The sequence below is a fragment of the Rana temporaria genome, chromosome 4 (genome assembly GCF_905171775.1).
Source record: "Rana temporaria chromosome 4, aRanTem1.1, whole genome shotgun sequence".
In the NCBI taxonomy this organism is placed as follows: Eukaryota; Metazoa; Chordata; class Amphibia; order Anura; family Ranidae; genus Rana; species Rana temporaria.
The window spans coordinates 121,752,905-121,765,605 of NC_053492.1; the positions used below are offsets into that span (position 1 = coordinate 121,752,905).

The 12,701-nt window shown below is 44.0% G+C and overlaps 1 protein-coding gene across 2 annotated transcripts; it reads right to left on the reverse strand.

Annotated features, from left to right (window-relative positions):
• Positions 1-1,692: 1,692 nt before the first annotated feature.
• On the reverse strand, positions 1,693-10,009 carry DUSP28 (dual specificity phosphatase 28). Of its 2 annotated transcripts, XR_005748614.1 has the most exons (3): positions 9,580-10,009; positions 4,476-4,629; positions 1,693-1,747 (listed from the first exon to the last, which is right to left on the reverse strand). XR_005748614.1 is itself a non-coding variant. In XM_040348991.1 (2 exons), exons 1-2 carry the CDS (start codon positions 9,922-9,924, stop codon positions 4,537-4,539), a joined length of 438 nt encoding a protein of 145 aa, XP_040204925.1. In that variant the 5' UTR covers positions 9,925-10,009; the 3' UTR covers positions 2,692-4,536. The 2 variants fall into 2 exon arrangements, 1 of the variants encoding a protein (XP_040204925.1); XM_040348991.1 differs by lacking the exon at positions 1,693-1,747 and having other exon boundaries at positions 2,692-4,629.
• Positions 10,010-12,701: the final 2,692 nt, after the last annotated feature.

The following is a 12,701-nucleotide window of genomic DNA, read 5'->3' on the forward strand; positions in this document are numbered from 1 at the left end:
GCAGCTGCAGCTCAGCTTGGGTGCCACCATAGCCAGCTGCTATAAAATTGGCAAAACAAAGGATGGAGTGACAGTTAGTGTTGAGCAGAATATGCCATATTCGATTTCGCGATATATCTCGAATATATATTCGAATATTCAAGATATATTCGCTAAATTCGAATATTCGTGATATTTTATCGAAATTAAATGATTTTTCGCTATTGCGAATGCGAAAATAATTGCGATTTTTTGATAACTGCGGTAGGAGCACTCTGATTGGCTCAGAATATTCGTGATATTTTATCAAAATATCGCAACATGCGAATGCGATATTTATTGCGCAATTTCGAGAAATGCTGGAGGAGCGCTCTGATTGGCTCAGAATATTCGTGATATTTTATCGAAATATCGCAACATGCGAATGCGATATTTACTGCGCAATTTCGACAAATGCTGTAGGAGCACTCTGATTGGCTCAGAATATTCGTGATATTTTACAATACAAAATAATTGCGAATATTCGGCAAATGCGGAAGGAGCACTCTGATTGGCTCAGAATATTCTTGATATTTTACAATACAAAATAATTGCGAATATTCGGCAAATGCAGAAGGAGCACTCTGATTGGCTCAGAATATTCTTGATATTTTACAATACAAAATAATTGCGAATATTCGGCAAATGCAGAAGGAGCACTCTGATTGGCTCAGAATATTCTTGATATTTTACAATAGAAAATAAAAAGTGTTTTGCATTGGTGGTGATTCTTTACTCTATCCATCTGTCACAGCCATTTGTCAATCAAACACCTTGAAGATTGAACACGTTCATGCTGCATGCTTTGGACTTTTTTTCACTTCACATATCAAAGACATTTTTATGAAAGATTATTTTTCTATTATTGGGACTATATTTCTTTATATATTTGTTTCACTGTGTATTTCACAAGTTATTTGCGCTTGTTTATTTTATAATTTGCCCACATGTCTTGTCACTAGACATATTTTTTATTCTTGTAGAGCGACTCCATTTTCTGTCTTGTATTAAATTATGTTGTATAACATTTTTGAGTTGCTGCTGTATTCTCCCCTTTTTTTAAGGTATGCGCAATTTTTTCCTTCTTACAAAAAAAATAATATCAAACATACAAATATTCATAACAGAAACATACACAAAGCCCCCCCCCCTTTTGCATCAGAGACAATCAGAGTTCTCCTACCACAGTTATCGAAAATTCGCAATCATTTTCGCATTCGCAATAGCGAAAAATCGCAATTTTTTTTTTTTTAATTTGGCAACATAAAAGGATCGCCTCAGCTTAGCTACTCGGCCCAGGGTCTCTAATCATACCAGCAATGCTTTTAGACGTCGATAGGATGTGATCTGTTTTAAAAATCAAATTGAAAAAATGCGAATATTCGGAATTGCGAATATTCACCGCGAAATTCGAAATATAGCGCGATTTCTCGAATATGCTATATTCGAGTCGAATATTCGCAATGCGAATATTCGTGAGCAACACTAGTGACAGTACCCCATTTGTGAAGAAAGTCCAGCTGAGAATATGTGTAGTACAGAGAAAAAGTTGTTAACCCAACTAGAACAATAAAATCAGTAATAAACGTTGTCCTATATTGTAGTCAATGTTTTGCAGTAAATTAAACAGTAACATGTACAAATACAACATTAATATACAGAAACCCTTATTGATGCATTTCATGGTCGTATCGGTTTCCTCAGGACATCAGTTCCAGCTTTATTTCATCTAAGAAGCAATACATAGATTGACAAGAAAATGTATATGAATAAATCAACACAAGAGAGTCACATAAATGTTCAGAAATACTATCCATACTTCATATTAATGGAAACACAATTCAATTACAGACAAGGAACGTTTAAATACAGAAGGCTATGCACAAACAACATTATATTATATGTTATTTGAAATAACATTGAACTTCAAATATCAAAAAAGCTGAACAAAATACATTTACTGGATACATGTCTAGGTCTGAATGCTTATATTCCCAACAAAACCATCAGCTACGTTTGTTATCAGAATTTTTTTTAAAGCTGGATCCCCTGGAAGGGGAAGAGGGCAAAAAAAACGTGAGAGACGCCAGTAGGAGGCAAAGATAAAAAATACTGTAAATCCCAAACACATTTTCCTCCCTGCAAACACTGTCATGCAAAAACCTCATTTTCCAGAATACCCAAGATGTATAGAGATATAGTACAATTACCTAAGAATGCAAATGAACTAAGCAGAGCAGGGTCTTCCTTGTAAGAGACTGGGCCTGGAAGCAGGATAAGGATTATTGTCATAAGACTTGTGGTGCATAGTGTGGAGTGGTTACACCAGATGTCTAGATAATGAAAATCTGCATCCCTGTATAGGATTAGATGGTGCAGAGCAGAGACAAATTACACAGTCTTTTCTTCTAAGGCCCCGTACACACGACCGAGTTTCTCGGCAGAATTCAGCCAGAAACTCGATTGGAGCTGAATTCTGCCGAGAAACCCGGCCGTGTGTACACTTTCGGCCGAGGAAGCCGATGAGTTCCTCGTCGAGCCAAATAGAGAACATGTTCTCTATTTCCTCATTGTTCAATGAGGAAAGTTGGCTCGCCGAGATCCTCGGCGGCTTCACACAGAACTCGACGGGCAAAAGGATGAGTTTTGCCCGTCGAGTTCCTCGGACGTGTGTACGGGGCCTATGGGAGAGTGGGGTATCATAAAGGAGTTACCAGGCAGACCAAATGGGGGCCCAGTGGAATAGGTGGTAGGGATGTCCACCAGTTTCATGAAATCAGAGGTAGGCTGTTTGCAACGCAGCCCCAGGTACATGAACTGAAATGCTTGGTAAGGCAGGGCTGTTAATAATACAGAACCTTAGCAGTGGGACGTTAAAATCAGTGTCCAAGAACATGTTTCTCTTAAACTAGTGGCCTAACATGTCAATGAGGCAAATATTTTGCAGAACGCAGAATCACAAGTACAGAGGAGAAAACAGGGAAGCCTACAGGACTGAAGAGGCACAGATCATTCAGCGGAATGAGATCTCAAAAATGGTGGCTTTGGGCTTTGACCGATGAAGGTGCCATGACCTGCACTCTTCTTGGAGTCCATGTTGTGGCTTAGGAGGTGAGGTCTTCACAGTGGGGCTCCTGGTCCCAGAATATTAGGGTGTGTAGGTTATGAACTTGTCAGGCGGACTTGTACATCTTTTGGGATCGTGCGTGCATACTGTTGTCTGCCATTAACAGTGAAAAGGAGCCTAAAGGAAAACCCCCATATGTAATGAATTCTTTGTTTCCAGGCAGAGTGTAATGGCTCTCCTCTTGGTGATTGTGAAAGATTAGATATCTGTAAAAAGCTGATACTGATTATCTTGAAAAAAGAGCTGGTTGGTCTTTCTAGTGGCTAGCAGGAGATAGTCCTTTGAGTGGTATAATAGTTACATAACTAAAATATTTCTCTAAGATTGCTTTTTGTTGGCAATTCTGTGGACTCTTTTGATCCATATGTGCTTGACTGGGATATTATGAGCAAGCTCCTGGAGGAAGACTGACAAAGTGACCAAAAAATCTGATCTCACCGACTTCTATCTTAGAGAAGAGCAGGGCATTTTCATCGCGGAGGGTTTCCAGGTCTTTCTCGTGGCCATCAACCACAGTAATGATGTCTGTTGCCCCAGCTCCCTATTTTCACACAGTAGTCTACCTGTTATCTGTTTAGATGTGGTCTGCAGAGCTTTGTGAAGCAAAGATCTGGGCTTGGTCGGGGGATATGTTGTCTTCTTGGTTGCTCTCAGATTTGTCTGGTGTCTTAGTGACAGAGGGGCTTTCTGTTGTGGATGCCATTTAACGGTAGTCCTCGCCAAAGCCCCTGTTATCCGCTTTGTTCTTGGCTTCTTAAGTTACCTTTCAAAAATAGTTTTCAATCTCTTGAAATCTTTCAAATCTACAGATTTTAATAAAGTATTGCCTGCAAATCCTGCTGTGAAGGTCCTAGGTTAGCCAATTTCTGTTACAGGATGACAATGTCCCTGTCTTCCAATTGTTCTCCTGTGTTGTCACTTTGTCACATGCACCTTTGATGAAAAAGCCAAGAACTGGTGGAGACTGTAATTGCTATGCTGACACATTTTGCAATTTCATTGCCACCAATGGGCCCTGAATAACTGCATGCTGCTCTCGTTGAAGCATATGCATGTTAATAGGAATTGGCAAAAAAAGAGAAGTAGATGAGCAGCATTGAGATGAAAATAAATAAAAAAATTAAGTATATTTTAAAAGAAAAAACATGACATTGTTTACTATGCTCAATGATTCAGCAAGCTAAATGTCATCCGGTTAGGTTTACATCTACTTAATACAGAAAATTGTGAAATAATTTTTACATCTTTATAAAAAACACCATGTAATCTCAGGAGCTCCCATCCCAGTACTTGCCAGTTCAGAAGACGTGATGTTTAAGAGGAGACCTACATGTGATATCTTTAATCACTCGGTAGCATGGGAGTATTTGGACCACACAGTAATTCTGCATTCACTTGTTCTTTTGAAGAGATTTTTCATATGATTCCAACTGGGACCAGAATCCAGCATTGGGCTCTACTGATGGTCTTATTGTTTTAATCTTCTGAAAAAGAGAACATATTAATTCACGTGAGACTTATTTTACTAAATTCTCCCAATGCTCCCTATATCCAGTGCTATTTAAGGAACTTATCACTGGTCTTGGAAATACCAAAAAAGTTTACTAGCACATTATGAAATACTTACCGCTGCCACTCTGCCCATAAACGCTGCCAGGGTGCCCATCAAATGCTGCCAGTGTGCCCATCATATGCTGTCACTGTGCCAAATGCTGCCAGTGTGCCCATCTAATGCTGCCAGGGTGCCCATTAAATCCTGCAAGGGTGCCCATCAAATGCTGCCAGTGTGCCCATCATATGCTGCCACTGTGTCAAATGCTGCCAGTGTGCCCATCATATGCTGCCACTGTGCCAAATGCTGCCAGTGTCCCCTTTAAATGCTGCCAGTGTGCGCATTAAATTCTGCCAGTGTGACCCCCGCCCACTCGCCATCTGCCCGGCACTAACCCTGTCTTGGTGGGGCAGCAGGTGACGGTGACAAGCGGGGTCCTTTATTTCTCCTGCGGGCCAGGCACTTCTCCTCACCGTCCTCATGTCCCGTCAGGCATCCAATAGCGGCGCCTGTTGTTTCAGTCAATCAGGTGACAGGGTAACCAGACTTGGTGCACCTGATTGGCTGAGAGGCAGGTCAGTGATAGGGAAGCGATGTATTCGGTTCCCTAACACAAGACTGAGTAATCAGCGAACGCACAGCAGTGCGCCAGCTGTTTACCCTTTTGGATGCCAATTAGATCCCACAGGCTCTAATCAGGAAGCCTATTAGAGCCTATGGCTCTAATCAGGTGCTTCCAAAACACATCCGCCGCTGTAATTTATATGCCCGGCGCCCAACAAGGCTAGTGCATGAAAATATCTATGTGAGAGAGCAGGAGAGGGAGGGTGAGCAGGAGAGGGGGGGGGGAGCTCCTGCGCCCTTAATGGATGCACCGCAATTGCTTATGCTCCAGACAATAAAGTTACCCAGAAAATTATCACTCATGGCAGGGTCAGTTTCAATGTGCACTTCAGCAAAATATTTCTCAGTATTGGTGCAGAGTTGGGCAGCCTAGGCAGCAGGAAAGGTGGGTATGTATTGCCTTCTTTTACAGGTAGGCAGTGCTTTAACATATTTTGTATAGCAAACAGGGTCGCTCTAATATTATCACACTAAATCAGATGCCATAACTGAGGTGGGGAGTGAAAGGGCTAAAAAAGAGAATCTCTGCCTCAGTATATCTAGAAGCAATAGAGTAGGCAGACTGTCCCCCTAGTAGTTTAGTTCCAGTTGTACAGACCTATGGTGGTTGAAATCCAGACACACAATACACCAACATAAACTTTTCAGGGAGAACAGTAAGGACCCAACCGAAAGTTATAGGCAGGCAGGATGGCAGTTTGGCACCTTTTAATACACAAGAATGTATAATGAACAATCAGCAGCATAATGTTTGCGCATGTTCTGCTCCATGAAGCCATGGCATATGTTGGTTATGCCGAAATATGGCCCTGGCTGGCAATATATGCAGTGCCTTGAAAAAGTATTCATACCCCTTGAAATTTTCCAAATTTTGTCATGTTACAACCAAAAACGTAAATGTATTTTATTGGGATTTTTATGTGATAGACCAACCCAAAGTGGCACATAATTCTGAAGTGGACAGAAAATGATAAATGGTTTTCCAAATTTTTTACAAATGAATATCTGAAAAGTGTGGCATGCATTTGTATTCAGCCCCCTTTACTCTGATACCCCTAACTAAAATGTAGTGGAACCAATTGCCTTCAGAAGTCACCTAATTAGTAAATAGAGTCCACCTGGGTGTAATTTAATCTCAGTATAAATACAGGTGTTTTGTGAAGCCCTCAGAGGTTTGTTAGATAACCTAAGTGAACAAACAGAAAATTAAGGCCAAGGAACACACTAGACAGGTCAGGGATAACGTTTTGGAGAACTTTAAAGCAGGGTTAGGTTATGAAAAAATATCCCAATCTTTGAATATCTCACGGAGCACTGTTCAATCCATCATTTGAAAATGGAAGGCATATGGCACAACTGCAAAACCTACCAAGACTTGGCTGGCCACCTAAACTGTCAAGCCAGGCAAGGAGAGCATTAATCAGAGAAGGAGCCAAGAGGCCCATGGTAACTCTGGAGGAGCTGCAAAGATCCACAGATCAGGTGGGAGAATCTGTCCAACTATTAGTCGTACACTCAACAAACCTGGCCTTTATAGAAGACAAGAAGAAAGCCATTGTTGAAAGAAAGCCATAAGAAGTCCCATCTGCAGTTTGTGAGAAGCCATGTGGGGGACACAGCAAACCTGTGGAAGAAGATGCTCTGTTCAGAAGAGACCAAAATGTAACTTTTGGCCTGAAAGCAAAATGCTATGTGTGGCGGAAAAATAACACTGCCACATCACCCTGAACACACCATCCCCACCATGAAACATGGTGGTTGCAGCATCATGTTGTGGGAATGCTTTTCTTCAGCAGAGACAGGGAAGCTAGTCAGTGTTGATAGGAAGATGGATGGGCAAATACAGGACAATCTTAGAAGAAAACCTGTTAGAGTCTGCAAAAGACTTGAGACTAAGGTGAAGGTTCATCTTCCAGCAGGACAACGACCCAAAACATCCAGCCAGAGCTACAATGAAATGGTTTAGAATCAAAGCATATTCATGTGTTAGAATGGCCCAGTCAAAGTCCAGACCTACATTTAATTGAGAATCTGTGGCAAGACTTGAAAAAATTGCTCTTCAGACACTCTCCATCCAATATGACAGAGCTGGAGCTATTTTGCAAAGAAGAATGGACAAAAATGTCACTCTCTAGATGTGCAAAGTTGGTAGAGACATCCCCAAAAATATGTGCAGCTGTAATTGCAGTGAAAGGCGGTTCTACAAAGTATTGACTCAGGGGGGCTGAATACAAATGCACGCCACACTTTTCACATACCGTATTTGTCGGCGTATAACACGCACTTTTTTCCCCTTAAAATCAGGGGAAAAACGTGGGTGAGTGTTATACGCCGTTCCCAGCTGTCTCTGAAGGCAAGAAGAGCGCCGCTGACATAGACTGAGTAGAGCCGAGTGTACTGAGTACTCGACTAGGCTCAGCTCCGCTCGCAGTCACGCCAAGTCCCACCTCCTAGCCTTTACATCTCCCCATTGGACCGGTTTTGTGTTCATCATAGGAGCCGGGCCAAGGGGCGGGACAGGGCGGGACTGGGCAGGACTGCGAGACGAGACGAATACACAGGACATCCGGCTCTGTGTATCTCTGCGGCGCTAAATTTAAAAACACATCATGCTGCAATTTTGGGCAAGGTGCAGATGGACACTTATAAGGCTGCAGATGGACACTGTGCAAGCGTGCAGATGGACTTTGTGCAAGGCTGCAGGTGGACTCTGTGCAAGGCTGCAGGGGGACTCTGTGCAAGGCTGCAGGGGGACTCTGTGCAAGGCTGCAGGGGGACTCTGTGCAAGGCTGCAGAATGACGCTGGGCAAGGCTGCAGATGGACGCTGGGCAAGGCTGCAGATGGACATTGGGCAAGGCTGCAGATGGACGTTGGGCACGGCTGCAGATGGATGCTGGGCAAGGCTGCAGATGGACGTTGGGCAAGGCTGCAGATGGATGCTGGGCAAGGCTGCAGATGGACGTTGGGCAAGGCTGCAGATGGATGCTGGGCAAGGCTGCAGATAAATGCTGGGCAAGGCTGCAGATGGACACTGGGCAAGGCTGCATTGATGGGCATTTAAAATGTATGTTTTTTCCTTAAACTTCCCTCCTAAACTTAGGGTGCACGTTATACGCCGATAAATACGGTATTTATTTGTAAAAAAAAATTGAAAACCATTTCACAATAATGCGCCACTTTGTGTTGGTCTATCACATAAAATCCCAATGAAATACATTTACGTTTTTGGTTATAACATGAGAAAATGTGGAAAATTTCAAGGGTTATGAATACTTTTTCAAGGCACTGTACACTTTTAGTATTTCAAAGTATGCTAATAGCAATTTATACATCAGATCTAAAAGGGGAATGACTGAGAGGGAAATGCGATAGAGGGATTTGGATCCAAAAAGTGTCCCTGTGATTCCAAAAGACTACGGCCCGGATTCACGTAGAGTGGCGTATATTTGTGCGGGCGTAGCGCATCTCATATGCGCTACGGCAACGTAACACAGAGTGGCAAGAACAGTATTCACAAAGCACTTGCTCCCTTTGTTGCGCCGGCGTAACGTAAATTGGCCGGCGTAAGCCCGCCTAATTTAAAGTAGCATGGTAGTGGGCGTGAGCTATTAAAATGAAGCGTGACTCCATTTAAATGAAGGGCCGAACGAACGGCGCATGCGCGCACATGCTCAGAATCATGTTGCATATACTCCCTAAGATACGACGGCTCAATGCCTACGACGTGAACGTAACCTACGCCCAGCCCCATTCACGTACGACTTACGTAAACGACGTAAAATACGACGGCTGTTCCCTGGTCCATACCCTAACATGACTTACACCTGCTTTATGTGGCTTAACTTTACGCCGGACGTACGCCTTACGTAAACGGCGTAGATTACTGCGACAGGCGTAAGTACGTTCGTGAATCGGCGTATCTCGCTCATTTACATATTTGACGCGTAAAACAATGAAAGCGCCCCTTGCGGCCAGCGTAAATATGCGCCCAAGATACGACATCGTAGGAGACTTACGTCGGTCGGATGGAGCCAAAATTCAGGCGTATCTTATTTCAAGAATCAGGCGCAGAGATACGACGGCACATCCGTGCACTTACGCGGCGTATCAGAAGATACATCAGCGTAAGTGCTTTCTGAATCCGGCCCTACGTGTATACCACGGGAGCAACATCTGATATTACTGCAAACACATGCTGCTGACTTCAAATGATGGAAACACATACAAACTAAAGACAAATACATGAGACTGTTATACCTGAAAGGCTTCCAACAGGTTCATATTTTTACATTTCATCAGGTACGCAATACAGATTGTAGCTGATCGACTACGTCCGTGCTTACAATAGACCAGGCACTTCCCTCCACTGCGAACAGTGCTGTCTATCAGATCCACACATTGGTCAAAATGTTCAGACAGGTTTTCCAGTGGGTGATCAAGCACAGGAATCCGAAGAGTATAGAGATTATAGTCTGGGAATGGCTGCTTCCTGGAAATGTTGATGCAACACGTCACTCCCTCTAATATGAGAAGCTCCTTTTTGCAGGCAGCTCTAGCATTGCTTATCAATAAGGAATCTGTAACTTTATACAGTTCAGACATATCACCTACACGCTACAAGTAACAAGTTACTTGCATGGGGCAGCACGGGAACTTCCAACATGAAATACATCCCTTCCTGACACCTCCAGCTAGGTTGTCCTAGAAGCACAGGCTCCGTCCTGGCCAGATCTTTCATGGTTATTTTAAGATCTGAGCCTCTGACAAGATATTCCTGCTGCGAGGAAAGCATTCCTTGTTAGCTATAAAAATAGTCATAGGCTCAAGTCACAAAGCTTTACACAAGATAATGTGACTCAAATTCTTTTGAACTAAGATGAAAAGAACTGTCACTTTTTCAAAATAAAGGTCTTTATCATGGTGTTTCAAATTGGTGAATTAAAGTGCAACTTTAGTCATAAAATTGAGTCCTGCTAGATCACTTCAGGCTGGTCCCTTTTTGCAGGTATAGCTATGGAAAACATTAAAACTAAGGCCCGGATTCAGATACATTATCGTATCTATCGGCGGGCGTAGCGTATCTCAGATACACTACGCCACCGTAACTTAGGGCGCAAGTTCCGTATTCAGAAAGAACTTGCGCCCTAAGTTACGGCGGCGTAGTGTAAATGTGTCGGCGTAAGCCCGCCTAATTCAAATGTGGATGATGTAGGCGTGTTTTATTTAAATTACTTGTGACCCCACGTAATTGACGTTTCTTACGAACGGCACATGCGCCGTCCGTGTACGTTTCCAAGTGCGGATGCTCCAAATTATGCCGCAAACTATCAATGCTTTCGACGTGAACGTAACTTACGTACAGCCCTATTCGCGAACGACTTACGTAAACAACGTAAATTACGATGCTGTTCGTACGTTTCCGATGTCCATACCTAACATGACTTACCCCTGCTTTATGAGGGGTAACTTTACGCCGGAAAAAGCCTTACGTAAATGACGTAAAAAAATGGGCCGGGCGGACGTACGTTTCTGAATCGGCGTATCTACCTAATTTGCATATTCCTCACGTAAATCTACGGAAGCGCCACCTAGCGTCCAGCATAAAAATGCAACTAAGATACAACGGCGTAAGAGACTTATTCCGGTCGGATCTTAGGGAAATCTATGCGTAACTGATTCTAAGAATCAGGCGCATAGATACGACCCCACACAATCAGAGTTATGACAGCGTATCCGGAGATACGCCGTCGTAACTCGTATCTGAATCCGGGCCCTAGTGCCTATACTGTTTATCCACTTCAAGTCCCGCCCATAGTCATATGACGTCCACAGATGGGATCTCCATTCCTGGGTGGACGTCATATGATGTCCTGGGCTTCCCGGCCATCTAGGGGGCACGCGTGAACGCCCGCGGCATCGCTCGGGACCCGGCGTGCGTGCCCTGTGGCCACGATGTCCGCCAGGCACCCGCGATTGCAGGCAATCATGGCAGGACCGTGGATCCATGTCCTGTCAGGCCTTGTACTCACGACCGGATCTGTGCGCTGGAAACTGTCTGCCCGACAGTTTCCGGCGTACAAGGCTGATTTGTGTTTTGTTCCGCTGGCGTGTACACACCAGCGGACCAAATTCCCGTCGTACCGGAACGCGTGCACGTAAACTACGTACGACGTCACTATAAAGGGGAAGACCAAAGTTAATGGCGCCGCCCTCTGTTCCTCTTTTGCTAGTTACGTGTTTGCTCGTGTTAGTGAAGGTTTGGTTAGAGCTGATTCGCGCTTCTCGGTCTCCAGGCTTTGACAGCGTGTATTCACGGGTTCAGTGCGTGTGCTTGCGGTAACGTAGTTGTCATTCGGCTATAGGCAAGCAGGTTGTTTCTGCTTTAGCAGTTGCATCCTGTGCGCTCGTATCTGTTTGTCACGCGTTTGTCGCAGGTAGTGCTGGATTTGCGAGTGCTTTCTGTTTCAGTGTGTTCTTGACTGACCAGCCGGCCGGTTTGAAGCCATGATGGAGCAGCAGCGTCAATTTTCGCGAGTTGGTGCTGTTTATGGGATGGCTGCTGGATATGTTCATTTGTCCAGTACTTTGGCCAGAAACAGGGGGCGGAGGCGTTTCTGGACCAAGAATTGGTTGCGCCAGCGTGACCAGTTCTCACATATGCCTCTGCTTAGGGAACTCCAGGAGAATAATCCTAATGACTTTAGGAATTTTCTCCGCATGACGGACCCCGTATTCAACCGTCTGCTGGATCTTCTGTCCCCCTATATCACGAGGCAGGACACTGTGATGCGCCAAGCCATCACGGCCGAGCAGAGGCTTATTGCCACGTTGCGGTACCTGGCGACTGGGAGGAGCCTGCAGGACCTCAAGTTCTCGACAGGCATCTCTCCGCAGGCGCTTGGGGTCATCATACCGGACACGTGTGCTGCCATCATCAAAGTTATGCATGAGGAGTATATTAAGGTAAGTTTCCTGGCTCTAATAATGTGGCCAACTAACTTTCTTTTTATTTTCCCAGATATGCTGTGTGTTTAACTAACGTTACCTTTTCTCCCTATGCATGTTGATATCAGCTTTACATGTTTTATTCTTGGCCTACCTGCATATTTGTCCCTTACCCAATATTAACCTGTCCAGCATGCTATCCTAGGGACAAACCCACCTTGCCATTTTTTCAAACAGGACTTTTTGGTTTTTGTGCCCCCCCCCCCCCCCCTTCAAACTTTTATTGTCCCCATCAGAGGGCTGTGGAGTCTCTTAATGAAGTGGCCCTATATATTTCATTTCCCAAATTCTCCATGCACATTTTTCTAATGCAATTTTAATACTGTGAACTGTCACAAGGATGCTTGTAGGATGTATTTGTTACAAAGTACTAA